The sequence below is a fragment of the Myotis daubentonii genome, chromosome 3 (assembly GCF_963259705.1).
Source record: "Myotis daubentonii chromosome 3, mMyoDau2.1, whole genome shotgun sequence".
Taxonomy (NCBI): domain Eukaryota; kingdom Metazoa; phylum Chordata; class Mammalia; order Chiroptera; family Vespertilionidae; genus Myotis; species Myotis daubentonii.
The window spans coordinates 162,651,132-162,667,252 of record NC_081842.1 but is presented as its reverse complement, the minus strand read 5'-3'; the positions used below and the strand labels follow the sequence as shown (position 1 = coordinate 162,667,252).

Below are 16,121 nucleotides of genomic sequence, written 5' to 3'. Positions count from 1 at the left end.
ATCTCACCACTGAAGTTTTTCTCTCCCCCTTCCTTCCTCTCTATAATAAATAAAAACGTATTAAAATAATAACATGTTAAATAAATTACATGTCATTTGGGAAGGGCTATGAAGAAAATCAAAGCAAAATAAGGATAGAATGTGTATGTGTGTGAAGGGATGCTATTTTATGGAAAGTAGATATGGGAGACCTTACTGATAAACATTTGAGCCAAGGCCTGAAGGAAGAGGCGGAGGGAATGTGAAAATAGAGAAGAAATAGAAAGTACAAAGGACTCAAATGAGAAGCATGCTTGGTGTGCTGAAAAAATACAGGAGGCTACATGAGGCTAGAACAGAGTGAGTTGGGAGAATGGTAAAAAAATAAAGTGAAACAAACAAACAAAAAAAAATGAAGTGAGAAAAACAGCAGGTAAGCAGGCCATGGTAGACACTGATTTTTACTCTAATTGAGTTAAGCATTATGGGATTTTGAGCAAAGTATTATGAATTGACTCACAATCTTGAAGAATCACTATGGTTATACTGTTATAAGAATAGACCATTGTTGAACAGGGCTAAAACAATGGACACACATAATATAGGCAAATCACATAACAGATAAGATGGTAGTATATAAGGTGGCAAGAAGAAGCTGGATCTCAAATAAATTATGAATAAAAAATGACCAAGACTTGCTTATGATAAATGAGGAGTAAGAGAGAGATAAAATATTACAACAGAGTTGCCATACATGTAAGAGATAAAAGAGTATAAATAAATAAAAGCTGGGAATGGGCTGTAAAACGATTTTGTTTCCTAATAATCTCATGTTTGAGATGTCTAATAGACATTCAAGTGGAGGCACTGAGCAAATGGATATGAGCCTGGAATTTAGAAAAAGAGACCAAGGATGGAGATAAAAATTTAGAACATAAAATCTATGGTATATAAAGCTATATATTAAAAGAAGTTTAATAAAGTAAGTTATCCAAAGAGTATGTGTAGATATATTGTAAGAGGACTGAATTTTGTGGCACTTTCATGTTGAGCCCAGGAAGATAAGGCTGACAACTAAGATAAACTGAGAAAGAGGAGAAGAGAAGTAGGTATCTAGGCAAGTGGTCCACTGTGTCAAACGGTGCTGACAGGCTGAATGAGGAAGCGGCCAGTCATGATCTCGAATAGACCAATTTTAACGGGACAGTAAGAATCAATGCTCGACTGGTGTAAGGTCATGACAACATGAAAACAGGCAGATGATATACCAAAGTAGAGCTACCTCTTTATTTAAGGAGTTTTGTTGTAAAAGGGAGCAGAGAAATATAAATGTGGGGTTCAGGGATGGTTTTGGTTAATGTGAGATTTTCAAGCATATCTGTATGCTACTAGAAATTATCTAGAAAAGAAGGGGAAATTTACAGTGCAGGAGGAAGTCGGTTCAATTGTAAAGGCAATGCCCTTCAGTAGGAAGAAGGGGGCTGGCCTTAGACACATGATTTTCATACTTACTGGACAGACTCAGGTGTTCCAGTTAACATACAAGACCTTTCTGGAAGGCCACCACTGTCTACAATATAAAACAAAAAAGTTTAAGGCTAAGAAAACGTTAACATACCATAATTTTCAATAGAAGCTTAAAAATATGCTAGCTTTCTATTTAGTATGAAAATAACATCAAAATAACGTTACCAGGAGCAATCTGTATTTTGCATCCAGATTCCTGCTGTATACGTGAGATTTGTTCACCTCCTCTGCCAATAACTAGAAAAGAAAAAAGAAAATTATTAGCTGAAAGATTGCCAAGTATGTTTTGATTATTTTCAAAACTTTAAAAAACCAGTTTACTTACTAAATCCAACCATCCCATCTGGAACTTTGTATTCTTCAGTCATTACAGACCTGCTAAAAAAAGCAAAACCAGAAACTAACATCTTCCTTCAAAGAAAGGTAATTTACTTACAAATAAAAGGTACTCTATCGATGAAAATGGAGGTCTAATGGTCAAACAGGGTTCCAGGAACATGTTCGTTTATAGTCAAAATATGGCTTGAGTAGTTAAAGTTAGAATCTTAAGGTAACACACATCAAGTGAGGAGGGTATGGTGAATGGAACAGTCTGAAGGCATGCAAAGAAGCTGGAGTAGAGTTGAGGGACTGTCATCTTAATTTTTTTAAAATAGTATTTTAATTCATTTTACTTTCTCTAAAATGTGTCTAATTACACCCATCCTTCCAAACTACAAATGTATGTCACTCAAAAAAGAAAAATGATCATTCTGTATCACCTTATTAAGTTGAAGGAAATGAAACACACACACACACACACACACACACACACACACACACACGGCAGACACATATTCACTGTACACTAACTTGGTTGTGTTTTTACATACAGTTCAACTAAAACTTGCAAATCATTTGAAAAGCATTTGACTATACCTTTGCTGCTGATGCATCGGTGGTAACTGCGTCCCAAAAGCTACCATAAAAATTAAATAAAAATGGAAAAGTTTAAATTTAAGTTCACATATATTTTAATACTTTTATCACGCAATTCCAAAATCTTTCCCTGATGCAGATAATAGCTTGAAGAGAGTAAAATTTTATGCAGAATACTTAAATCAACACTGACAGTAAGCAAATAAAAAAAGTCAGTAAAAGGGCAGACATTACTAGCAATGAAATAGAAAAAAAACACCTGTCCTTTTTCAAGTGGTACATGTATAGATTAAGAAATAGAGCAATAAAACAAAATAAAAAGTAGAAATAGAGCAAGAAAAGAGACTTAATATGAACCTGGCCAAAACTGAAAGATCATAAAGATAGGATGCACATATTTACAAAGAAATTCATTATAACATAATATTCATGGCCTCCAACTAACTTCAAAGATACCCAACAAAAGATAGGAACCAAACCCTAATTAAAATCCAGTTACTTTATTTTTTAACCCAACTTCAAATTAATACTTACAGTCATTTTGAGGAGCAACTTTCTTAGCATCTGGTTGATCTGCAAAATTAAATGTCTTTTAATTTTTTTGCCAATAAGTACAAATATATGAATCAGTTCCCCTGCCCAAGCAAGAATATCAATATAAACATTTATTGAAATAGCTGAGGGTATTGTGTAATTTGAACCAAAAGTGCCAAAACGTAGCCCAAACTGTTCATGTTTAAAAGATGCACAGACATTTTTTAAAAATTCTTTTTGACTGTATCAAATCACTGACCTTAATGTATGTTAAGCACTTTAGAATGTTATAAGACAAAGTATTTAGGTCCATTACTAGCAAAATATCACATGCTAAAGGCTAATGATGCTTCCCACTGTAGGAACTGAAGACTGGAAGAAAAGAAGACCTATCAAAATGTGAAAAGTTGACATATCAAAAGTTGAGTGTATCAGACAGTGACCACAAAGCTATGCAAAATAAATTTTAAAATGACATTACAAGGCAATCTCGATCTAAACTGTTCTATTGTTCTTCACCAAACATATCAAGGCATAAACTTCAGCAGAAACTCAAAGCAACTACATGACCTTCATCTACATCCTTTACAGATGAATACAATGCATACCTTAGAATAAACAACTGATAAAGTACTATTCTCCTCCCCCCTTCAAAGTTAATTAAACATCAGAATGTTGTACAGCAAAAATTCAGACACATAATCCAAGAAATACTGTGTCCATATCAGAATCCACTGGTTTATTTCACGTTTACATACTAAACACAGGTAATAAATAAAAATTCCTGCCTTTAAAAGGAGAGGGCATTCCCTCCCAGTGTGTTGTACTGCTCGGACTTGTCCAAGAGCCATCTACACATAAAATAAAAAGAATACATTACATACAACATCTGAAGCATCATTAGCTCATTTTTTGTTTTGTATATTAAAACCTCACTGTAAATGTGAAAATCACTTAATAAAACCAAGTACTCCTGGTCAAAAGCTACAAATACATTCTATAGGCTCATTCAGAATCCTCCTCTTAAAAAAATAAAAAGGCAAAAAGAAATTGTATCAAAATTTCATACATCAAATCTAAAACAAAAATATGTGCTGACTTCGAAGTTCAGAAACTTCAATAATTGTGTTTTTTTTTAATACAAGGCACTGTAAATCTACTGCTTTAAGCCACATTGAGTTAAACCTGAAACACAAAACAAGGTACTAAAATAAATAAAAATGTAACAATAAAATGGTATAATCTGCAACACACTAGAATAGCAAACTTTGGCAACTTCAACCTTTAACGTGAAATCTGAAATAGCAGAACAATGAAAATATAGCATATAAAGATTTAATTCATGTATGATGAGAAAAACCGGTGAAATGTCTCCTAAACATTTTATTTTTCATCCCCCCATACCCCAGAATATTAACAAGTTGTCTGTGCAAACTGTCAATCTGGCACAATCTTAAAAGAAAAATGATGTTTTCTAATAAGACAAAACTGACTAAAATTTTACCTACCTTGTCTAGGTTTCTTTTCCCCCCTTTCCTTTTGAGGGCAATATAAGCCTTACAATTTTAGGAACCTTATGATAAAAGTAATGTTTCAATACAATAATAACATGTGCAAAATTGTAAAACTTACTTTAACTAAACTGTGTAAAACAAAAAATACTTATGGCTATAACTTACCTCCATCTTCCAAAGGTCTTTTTTGTCCCCCATAACCATAGTCATTTGAATTCAGTGATGTACCAGCATCACCTCCAATTTTTGCTGCAATCTTAAAAAACAAAAACATACTATCATTAAGAAGAGCACCGTAACTACTATATGCTATTTTAGTACTCAATTTCCTCATATAGTTCCTAATACCTATATATGTCAAATAACTCACATAAAAACTAATTTGGCAAAAAGACAAATTATAGTACATTGCTATCATTAATAACTCTAGAGTTAACAAATAATCACCTGAAATTAAGCTTTTCATATAAGAACAAACAAAGAAGTAATCAATTAGGAACCTTAAGACTGACCAATTAGCTTTGAAGAAAATCTGCATCCTAATTCTATCTTTGCCATGGCTCTCTCCCATGAGTCCACAGAAGATGTGTGTGGTCATAGAGAATGTGAATACCTGTGGCACTCTAAGGCTGTGCTGTCTAATAGGGCAGACATTAGCCAATGTGGTTACTGAGTACTTAAAATAGTCCAAATTGGAGATATACTTTGAAGTGTAAAATATACAGATCTTAAAAACTTGAAATTAACTAAAGAATGTAAAGCATCTCAAAATGTTTATATTGAACACATATTAGAATAGTAATATTTTAGATATGTTGGATTAAATAAAACGTGTGTGACTTGCATTATACTTCTACTAGAGGCCCGGTGCACAAAAATTTGTGCACTGGGGGGGGGGGGGAAGGGGGGGTCCCTCAGCCTGGCCTGTGCCCTCTCGCAGTCTGGGACCCCTCGGGAGATAACGACCTGCTGGCTTAGGCCTGCTCCCGGGTGGCAGAGGGCAGGCATAATCCCTAGGTGCAGCCCCTGGTCGAGCTCAGAACAGGGCCGATTGGGGAATTGGGGCGCTGTCCCCTGTCATGCACAGAGCAGGGCCGATCAGGGGGTTGGGGCGCCGCCACTGTCACACTCAGGACAGGGCCGATGGGAGGTTATGGCTCTACCCCATCACACACAGAGCAGGGCCGATCAGGGGGTTGGGGCGAAGCCACTCTCACACTCAAGGCAGGGCCGATGGGGAGGTTATGGCTCTACCCCGTCACACACAGAGCAGGGCCCGTGGGGTGGGGGGGTTGGGGTGCCGCACCCTGTCACACACAGAGCCGCAGGGCGATCAGGAGGTTGGGGAGCTCCCCCCTATCAGGCACAGAGCAGGGCCGATCAGGGTATTGGGGCGCCTTCCCGTCAGGAACAGAGCAGGGCAGATAGGGAGGTTGTGGCCCCGCCCCCTGTCACACACAGAGCCACAGGGCGATCAGGGGGTTTGGGCGCTGCCCCGTCACGCTGATCCCGGTGCTGGGAGGCATATTACCCTTTTACTATATAGAATAGAGGCCTGGTTCATGGGTGGGGGCTGGCTGGTTTGCCCTGAAGGGTGTCCCGGATCAGGGTAGGGGTCCCCACTGGGGTGCCTGGCCAGCCTGGATGAGGGGCTGAGGGCTGTTTTCAGGCTGGGACTGATGCTCCCAACTGCTCCTTTTTTTCTTTTCTTTTTTTAAATTCTGAGCCAGCTTTAGCTCTGAGGCTCCAGAGCTCTTAGGCCTCGGCTGCTGAAAGCAGGTATCTGGTTTGTTTAGGTTCTACAATCGAAACTCTGTATCAACTCCAGGTCTGAGATCCTGGCTAGCTGAAAGCTGCTTTCTGGGGTTTTGTTTAGCTTCTATTTTTGTAACTATGTTTCAAACTGCCAGCTCAGAGGCCTGCAGTGGCAGGCGGGGAACGTTGGAGTCCTCCGTCATTGAAGCAAGCAAGCCTCATGTTAGTTTCAAGCTGCCTGGCTGCTGGCCGCCATCTTGGCTGGCAGTTAATTTGCATATCTCGCTGATTAGCCAATGGGAAGTGTAGCGGTCGTACGCCAATTACCTTGTTTCTCTTTTATTAGATAGGATTGGACAATCTTGCACTAAGGAAACATGGGGCAAGAAAGCCTCAGAAACAGAGACATAAGTAATTTTATCCTTAAAGACATAACTACTAGAATGGGCCAAATAATTGCCTGAAGTTGACTAAACAAACATTATACTTGAAATACCAGCCTCAAGTCACAAGTGAGGCACAACCAGTGGACATTTACTGCATTTTTCTATGAAAAAAAATGAAACTAATATTGTGGAGTGCCAACAACAGGCCATGCTCCACACTATAAATGTTTCATATTCATTTGTCATTGAATAATCATTAACATCCCTATGAGGTAGAAAGTATTAGTGAAGTAGATATATCTTACAGTTAAAAAAAATTTTAAAAGAGGTTAATTTAACTAAGATTAAATAGTTAGTCAATGCCGATGTCCCAATTTCTACACAGTCCCATGCTATAATTACTATGAGGGGGATAATCACTAAAGTGGGTGAATGGCTCAGAGTTCATATTACACTATTCTTTCAATTTTGAGCATGTTTGAAATGTTCCATGATAAAAAATTAAATGGAAAATCAAACTTTTGGTAACTGAAATTCCTCCAAAGATGTCCTGATGTGGAACTAAACCAACTATACCTCAAGCTTCATTATAACTAGGAAATTAGAGAAAGTAAGAGTATAATCAGAAACTTGAGTCATAAATCCAATGTATCACTTATATATATGTTCCCACATAGCAACTATATTTCCCAGGGTTACTAGATTTCCCTTTTTCTACATGCAAACACATATAGCAAAGCATATTAGAATTAAGGATACTAGAGCTTTGGTCAATCTAACCTTCCTTAATCATCTTTCATTTTCTCAAAAGCCTGTTTGCATCTTTGAGCATCAAATTAAAACCTATTTCTTTTCTAAGATTTTCTCATCATACCTGAAAACTGCTTTTCCATCCTTAAGGGTTTTTTTTTTAATACTAAGTCTATATAATTGCTTGTCAAATAGAGAGCACTGCAATATGTTAAAAAATTGTTGCTATAGCAAGCTCAAATTGTGTCAAGACAGTTCTGTCCACCCTTAAGCTTTAAAACACGTAGCACTGAATTGTTCCTTAGGAACTTAACTACACTGCCAGTATTGATGGGCACTGATGTTAAGGAAAGTATTTTAGGACAGAGAAAATAGTGACACCAATGACTGGAAAATAGTTTAGGCTGTGAGTATCTCCAACAGTTAGCTTTTATAAATACTCTATAAATCTGCAAAGCAGCACTCCTTGGAATTTCTGCAGAGAAAGTACACTTATTTTTACCTCCCTATTCATTCAATAGAGAGGGAGAGAGAAACATCAATTGGTTGCCTCCAGTACCCTCCCTCACCAGGGATCGAATAGGTGACCTTAGGGTTAAAAAGAACCAGTAACACCATCTCAAAAATTCAAAATACGAAGACATCAAAGAAGAGCTTTTGGTAAAAATACTATCAATACAGATTTGTTCAATTCTCCAAAATCAAAAGAAAATATACATTTCCTAAGTCAGCGATTTTCAACCTTTTCATTGCACACACAATTACTAAAGTTCTGTGGCACACCAAAAAAACTTTTTCTGATCACACATACAATTTTGGTTCATTCACACCAGACAGCTATTGTTGAGTTGGCTGTTGTCATTTTTTCATTTGACAATCTAAGGGAAAAGAGATCAGTACTCCTGACTAAATAATCAGATATTGAATGTTTAAAAATTCTTGTGGCACACAGGTTGAAAATTGCTGTCCTAAGTCATTGAAAGGAGGATTAATTTAAGAGAAACAATAGTTCCTAAAAGCCAACCTCCAATTATTTGTAAAAGTATTACTGGACTAGTAAAATTAAGTCTAATACATTTTTTATTTTAATTTACAATAACTTTAGCTTTTCATTTGGACTTCAAATGAGTAAATTTTTTTGTGTGTTTTAATGTTTTAGCATTTTCTACCTTTCTTCATAGACTGTTCCTACTATCCAACAATTCTGAATATTTAAGAGATTATTTAGTCATATCACCTGATTTTAGATATTATTTTTAAAAAATCAGAAGCTGATTCTCAGAAGCAAACTACCTAAATGCCTCAGGTGACTAGCTCCTAATTTTCAGTCCACTGCATGCTTCCTTTGGTTTGCAGTACTACTGTGACTTGGAGTGGGTTGTGATTCTGGTTCAACTAATTTGGGTCCCTGCCAAATTTTCCTGTGCATTCTGCACCTTGTTCACCTTATCTATACAAAGGAGATAACAGGTTTTCTATACTTACCTAGAAGGATGGTTGTAAGAATTAAATGAATACAAGTTTAGCACAGAACCTAACATAGTATAGTAATTGCTAGTTATTATAAACAGATCAGTATACTATAATTCAAATGATAAAGCAGGATCTACACGTCAAATATTTGCATTTTAAAATTTTAACAATTTTTATTTGTCCTGAAAACATATGTAGTTATATTCTATTTGTGAAAACTGCCCTCTGGAGACTAAGGTATGCGATTTCTCTTTGTTATCCCTAAGACTGAAACCCTAAGACTGACATAACCATATTGTGGGTATTCAACAAATGAATTTCTGCAAGAACATAATTATTTTCAAAACAAAATTTCATTACTATCTAAATTCATTAAAGATATTTTTTCATTCAATTGAATAAATACTAAGTACCTGCTAAGGGCCAGGTTTTGATGGTTCCCATGCACTGGAAATGTGAAGATGCATGAAGGATACAAGAAATATTACGAGGCCACCATTTTATTAACACTGTCACCTCTCTACAAAACAGGAACCTTTGCTTATTATCATAATCCAACTTTGCTATCCTGTCCCAAATTGTTTAAAAAAGTCACACTCAAATGTTAATTTTCATTGATGGGATTAATGGTAATTAAAATCAATAATTCTATTTTATAAAATTTTCATTGCATTCAAACATAATGCAATTTATAATTATCAAGGAAGAAATATCAAGAATAATTGAGTACTGGCCCCAGCCAGGTAGCTTAGTTGTTTGGAGCATTGTCCCCATATACCAAGGTTGTGGGTTCAATCTTCAGTCAGGGCACATACAAGAATCAACAAATGAATGCATGAATAAGTGGAACAACAAATGGATGTCTTTCTTTCTTTCCCACTTCCCTCTCCTCTCTCTCTCTCTCTCACAAATCAATAATAATAAAAAAAGGATTACTGAGTACTTAACTAATTTACTACTTAAGCAGAATGGATGAAGTTTGATATTTTTGCTAACTTGTGATCTACCACTGTATAGCTCTTCTTATACCTCTTCCTTCCAAAGAACATAGCATAATACTTTGGACAAAGAAATTAAACTTAAGGTTAGATGGGAATTTTGGAAATATAATTCAGTGTCCTTTAGGAAAAAGTGATCTACCACTTTATTCATTTATCTAGTCTCAGTCTCTGTCTGATTCACTTCTATCTTCATAGAACATTGAGAAAAAAAGTGGATAGGTACATTTTAATTTTCCAATGCTCAGAGACAGAACTCATAATTTAACTAGAGGCCCGGTGCACAAAAATTTGTGCACTGGGGGTGGGGGGTGGGGTTGGGAGTCAGTCCCTCAGCCCTCTTGCAGTCTAGGACCCCTCGGGGGATGGCCACCTGCTGGCTAAGGCCCGCTCCCAGGGGGATTGGGCCCAAGCTGGCAGTCAGACATCCCTCTGGCAGCCCTGCAGCCCTCGGGGGATGTCCACTTATCAGCAGGGAGTAGACCTAAGCTGCAGTCAGACATCCTTAGTGCTGCTGAGGAGGTGGGAGAGGCGCCCGCCACCACCGCTGTACTGGCAGCCGTCAGCCTGGCTTGTGGCTGAGCAGAGCTCCCCCTGTGGGAGCGCACTGACCACCAGGGGACAGCTCCTGCATTGAGCACCTGCCCCCTGGTGGTCAGTGTCTGTCATAGTGACCAGTCATTCCCAGTCGTTCTGCTGTTAGGGTCAACTTGCATGTTACCCTTTTATTATATGGAATAGAGGCCTGGTGCATGGGTGGGGGCCGGCTGGTTTGCTCTGAAGGGTGTCCCAGATCAGGGTGGGGGTCCCGCTGGGGTGCCTGCCCAGCCTGGGTGAGGGGCTGATGGGTGTTTGCAGGCTGGTCACACCCCCTTCAGGGTGGGGGTCCCCACTGGGGTGCCTGGCCAGCCTGGGTGAGGAGCTGAGGGCTGTTTTCAGGCTGGCCATGTTCCTCCAGCAACGGAAGCTCTCAGCCTCTCCTTTTTTTTCTTTTTATTCTGGGATTTAATTACCTCCTATAATTGAAACTTTGTAGCCTTGAGAGGAGCTCAGAGCCAGCCAGGGCGGGTGGGAGGGAAGCTTGGCTTCCTCCATCGCCAGGGGCAACCCAAGCCTCCTGCTCACTCCAGCTCCATGGCCACGGCCGGCTGAAAGCAGGTATCTGGGGTTTATTTATCTTCTATAATTGAAACTTTGTTGCTTTGAGTGGAGCTCAGAGCCGCTGTGGCAGGCGGGAAGCTTGGCTTCCTCCATCATTGGGGCAACCAAACCTCCTGCTTGCTCCAGCTCTGTGGCTGCTGGCCGCCATCTTGGTTGGGTTAACTTGCATATAGTCGCTCTGATTGGCTGGTGGGCATGGCTTAAGGCATAGCGAAGGTACGGTCAGTATGCATGTTTGTCTTTTATTAGTGTAGATGTGATTACCAGAATCCTAACCTCACCTGCTGGAGTCACGGCCTGAAATACAAAAACATAAATTTCTAAAGTGTACAGGTTGGAAACCCTAAACCAGAGAAGCAATCTAATCTGGTGCTCTGTGCTCACAGAGTATTATTATAAAAACCTGTAAATTTCACATTAAAAATAAACAACTAGGATTCTCTGGGGGGGGGGAAAAAGGAAAAGTTTGGCAACTTGGCCTAAATTACCAGATGGCAACAGTCAGCTGGTGTAAATGCTACTAGCATTTACTAGGTAGGAAGGGCCCAGGAATCCTAATCACTTATCCTGCTTTCCAACAAATAACTGTCCAGCCAAAAATGCCCGTAGGTACACAGCTCTTTGAGAACAAGAAGCTATTCTTGTAACTCTCCCTTCCAAAGAACACAGGATAATACTTTGGACAAAGCAATGAAACAAGATTAGATGGGAATTTTGGAAATATAATTCAATGTCCTTTAGGAAAAAGTGATTAAATATTAACCTAACTTGTTCCTTCAGTCCAAGTACTCTTCCCAACATTCCACTTATATAAGACAAACAGCATCCTAAAATGTTATCAGAAGCTAAATATGGAAATCTCAGATTTAAGATCAAGTCTGTAAAGAAACAATCAAATTATTATATCAAAGACATCTATCTATAAAGGATCATTACATCAAGGGCATTGGGGCAGCTGACCTAGTGGCATGTAAAGAGTACAAAAAATTCCAGTTTGAGGACAATTTCCACAGTAAGAAAGCAGTCTAAGTTGACAGGAAATTATAGCCTAGCCAAATCATGAAACCTACTTTTTTATTAAAGTAGTCTTTCAGAAGTTGTATCCATCTGTAACTTTTTTCACTTCTTGCCTAACCCAACACTATACCTCCAGTGACGTCATACTTGGGTTCTAAAACTCCCACTCATTCTTGAATGCCTTGCTTAAAGTGTCAGTCCTTTACTTTGGCAGTTAGGCACCCCACTGGCTGGTGGTGTGTACAGTGCTTAACTCATAGTAGGAACTCTATATATGCTTACAGAACAAATAGATTAACTGTCCTTATGCCCACTCCTTTCTGAAAACCACTCATTTGCATTAGGTTCCTAGAAGCCAGAAACCCCAATTCACACATTTAAAAATTCTCTAGTATCTAAGTACAGTGTGTGTCACAAAATAATTCAATATGCTGGTGGAATAAAAATAATTCAGGGGAGTCTTTCAACCCAATCTAATAAAACACCACTAACAGAGGTCCTGTCATTATGTAAATGTCTCAGTCGCTATTCAAAACATGTTCAGGATAAATGAAAATTAAGTGAAAAAACTGTAGAGTTAGTATTAATGATGACGTTTCCTCGACTCTCCTGAGTATTCTGACTATAAACAAGTACAGGTACATTTTTATTTATAATGTGCTCACATTACAAAAGAGCGAGCGATTTGTTACATCGCTACCGATTTTATGGATTTTGACTGAAATAGTCCTTTAACTGGAGGGTAAAAAAAAAAAAAAAATTAAGTGAACTCCTAATACAATCAAAAGCATAGCACAAAATTAGTTTCTGATGACCATTCCTTTACCACTAACGTCTAAAAGTGTCTGGCACCTGTTATACCTAGTGTCATAACGAGAGAAAGACTCTCAATTTTGCTTACATACCAGTCCAGACCAATAGAACACATTTTAAAGTTATAATTATATTAACGTACTTCCCAATAAAGATGGAAGTTCAAATGAAGAGATCTTTACTTCCGGAGGTACATGTGCTTTTTTTTTTTTTTTTTAAAGCTTTCGTACGTGAAAGAAGTGCCTTCGGGGCAAATGTATGCACCTACGTAATACAAAGAGGTGGTCAGTTTTAAGACTCTCAACAGAGAGGCAGATTCAAATGGAAATTTGGGGGTAAAATGGGCCCGAAGCCATTTTGAGAAATAAGGGGGGGAAGGACTGGCCTCACGCGGACACGGAAATCCCGCCACGAGGAAGCACTCCCACCCGGGATCCGGTACTTTCCCAAGTCTCTTCCTCGTCACCGAGAAAGCGAACGACTCCGACAGGCTTACTGCGAAGCGAGGGCCGTCAAGACCGCTCTCCCGGCATATCCTCCCCTTCCCGTGGCTCCGGGGGGCAGACCCCGGCTTCCGTCCCAAACGAAACTCACGGCCAGAACCTTCCACGCTATTGTGTGAAACTAGGCGCGCTTTCTACCACGGAGGGGGGTGGGGGGGTCCGTGCTCCATCTGAGGAGGAGGAGGAGGACATGCTCACTCCTGAGAGAGAGGAGCGCGTGTGCCGCAGGGGAGGACACAGAGCCCAGGCCATCCGAGCGCGGCACGCGTGGGGGTTCCCACGGGCTGAGACAGCAAGAACACGAAACCTAAATTCTACCCTCTGACCGGCACCGCCAACGTGGGGAAACGTGAGTCTCCGCACATTTCAGAGCCCGGAAGAGCATGCCTTCCCTCTTCCTCTGCGCCTACAGAAGTAGCGGCCTACTCCGCCAGCGACCAATTACCGTGAGCCGTCGGGATCCCGCCGCGCGGCCCCGGCTTACCTGCCGGGCTCTCTGCAGCGCATCTTTGAAAGCATCGTTAACGCCTCCGCCGCCGCCGCCGCCGCCTCCGCCGCCGGCTGAGCCAGAGGAGGGTGGAGGGACTGTTGAATAGTCTGCCATCTCTACCCTACTGTGGCCGCTACCGCTCTCCACACAGACCTCCTCTCAGCCAACTGCTAAGAAAGGAAGAAAATGGCGGCCGCGGAGCCTCTATCACATTCTTGTGCGACCATCGTGCCGTAAAGGGGCGGAGATTGAAAGCAGCAAATCTCGCGATGTTTCTAAGCAAGTAGCTGTGTAGAGGTGGGGTCTAAAAAAAAAAAAAAAAAAAGAGGACCGGCACGTCGCGAGAATTGCGTTTAAGGTTTCGCGAGAATGTGGTTAGTGAGGGCGCCCCGCTCGCGCGTTCCGGTGCTGAGGCTGTGTGGCTGCCCCTTTAGGGAGTAGAGGGCGGCGCGGCGACCGCAGTGGGATCGAGTGTCTGAAAGCCCGAAGAAAAGCTGCTTAACGGCCGCTGCCCGAGGGAGTTAGTGTCGGTGAATTTTACGTTGGGGGTCCTTCTGCGTATCCGTAGGCAAGAGGGTGACGTCATGAGCGTCCCGCCGTCGCTGCGGCTGGGAGACCGCCAGGGAAGAGCGCTCGCTGGTCGCCGCGAGGTGATGCTCCCGAAAACGTCCACCCGGTCTAGCGGGAGCTCGGCATGATTTTCAGGGTAGTAAAGTGCCCCTGTATTTTACTTCTGAGATGGTTAGATTATTTACGTTTTATCACAAAAGGGGGTGAATTCAGACCGGAGGTCTGTTACCACGTGAGATGCTTTTGGGTAAATAATGCGGCTGAGGCTGTGATGATGTGACTGCTGTCTTCCTCCCTCCCCCTCCCCCCCTTTTTTATATCCTTTAAAAGACGTAAATTGTTCCTAAAACTCAGTTTTAACCGGATTTGGTAACCTAGTCGTCTGTGTGTCCATGACCAATTTCATTGAGATCCTTGTAAGAACAGCACCCTTTTCTTAATCAAAAGTGACTTTGTAACTTCTTAGAAATAGGTTCCCCCGGCCCCACCTTGTGAGATCGCAGATGGACGGTAATGTTTGAACTGCCCTTTTCGGACTAGATAATTACTTTTGTCTTTTCTGCCATCTACTCCGGTTACCAAATAATTTCAGATCCTCAGGCCTTCCCCGGTATACCGGCACGGAATTTACTGCATGAATAGCAGTCCCAGACTCGGAGGGTGCTGCGGGAGACTGTCACAGGGGCCTCTTCCAGATTCTCTCCTTTTAGATAAGGAAGAAGGAAGTAAAATGAACTTTACCAACTCGGGCATTTTGTGTTTTGTTAATGAGGTCTGTAGAGGATCTTTCCTATCGCTGGTCTTCGAGTGATTGAGAGAAATGCGTGCTGCAGTCGCACTCTGATATCTAAAACGAATGTGTCCGTTTGCTCAAGGCCCAAAAGAAGACAGAAAACTAAACAGATTTATACATGCACATACATACAAGTGGGTTATCATTTTCTTCCCATCGCATCCAGTTCTAGTTCTGATTATCTTTCCAGCGTTTGTAGCCATCTCTTTAGATTTGGGGAGGAATTTTTATTTGGAGAAGTAGTGGAGGTATTGGACTGCAGATTAAACCAGCTGTTAGAAAGAAAAATTAAAAGCCGTGTTGGGCGGCGTTGCCAAATAGAAGTTTTCTACTTGCATTTTGAGAAAGTGTTCAACAAGTGGCATTTATTAATCAGTAATTGATTTTTTATATTTTGTTAGACTTATGTACCGATTAGATCTGATCAACGTAGAGTTAACCACAGTGATTTAATTGATCTCTAAACAAATAAACTTTATTTCATATATACAGCAGTTTTACTTGTCTCTAAATGATGAAAATAAGGAATGCCATTTCTAGGTTTTGGGGTGTTTTGTTGTAGATTCTCCTGGAAATACGGATATTCTGGGATGGGAATCCGTTGGAATCAGTCTAGATCAGGATTTCTCGACCTCAGCACTATAATGCTTTTTAGCCAAGTAAGTCTTTGTTTTGCAGTACTACTGTGCATGATAGTATGTTTAGCATTCTTGGCCGCTACCCATAAAGGCCAGTAGCCTATCACCCCCTCCCCCATTCCCCCCCCCCCCCGCCCCCCTCAATTGTGACAACTAGAAATGTCTTCAGAAAATACAGATGTCTCCTGGGAGGCAAAACCATCGCACATTGAGAACCACTGGTTAGCCTTGATCCTGCCCCTGCCTGCATCCATCGGGAAGACTTATTTACCATATTTCTGAACGACGTATATTACAAGTCC

General features: G+C 40.4%; 2 protein-coding genes across 25 annotated transcripts in view; one reads left to right on the top strand and one right to left on the bottom strand.

Moving 5' to 3' along the window:
- Positions 1-14,056, bottom strand: part of FUBP1 (far upstream element binding protein 1) — a 37,379-nt gene extending 23,323 nt beyond the window's left edge. For 6 of the 23 annotated variants that reach the window (XR_009451955.1, XM_059689106.1, XM_059689105.1 and 3 more), the window contains exons 1-8: positions 13,774-14,055; positions 4,638-4,728; positions 3,747-3,809; positions 2,959-2,997; positions 2,425-2,464; positions 1,832-1,884; positions 1,672-1,743; positions 1,492-1,549 (exon numbers count right to left, since the gene is read on the bottom strand). Coding sequence is in view for 22 of the 23 variants with exons in the window: in XM_059689106.1 (XP_059545089.1) it covers positions 1,492-1,549; positions 1,672-1,743; positions 1,832-1,884; positions 2,425-2,464; positions 2,959-2,997; positions 3,747-3,809; positions 4,638-4,728; positions 13,774-13,932 (575 nt within the window). In the remaining variant the exon portion in view is untranslated. Of the gene's footprint in view, positions 1-1,491; positions 1,550-1,671; positions 1,744-1,831; positions 1,885-2,424; positions 2,465-2,958; positions 2,998-3,746; positions 3,810-4,637; positions 4,729-13,773 lie in introns of all 23 variants that reach the window. The other 17 variants (XM_059689112.1, XM_059689115.1, XM_059689114.1 and 14 more) reach the window with 11 other exon arrangements.
- Positions 14,057-14,147: 91 nt separating this feature from the next.
- The window catches only part of DNAJB4 (DnaJ heat shock protein family (Hsp40) member B4), a 53,568-nt gene continuing 51,594 nt past the window's right edge, over positions 14,148-16,121 (top strand). Inside the window, exon 1 of one of the 2 annotated variants that reach the window (XM_059689130.1) lies at positions 14,148-14,524. The gene's annotated coding sequence lies outside the window, so the exon portion shown is untranslated. The remainder of the gene's footprint in view (positions 14,525-16,121) is intronic. The other variant, XM_059689132.1, reaches the window with a different exon arrangement.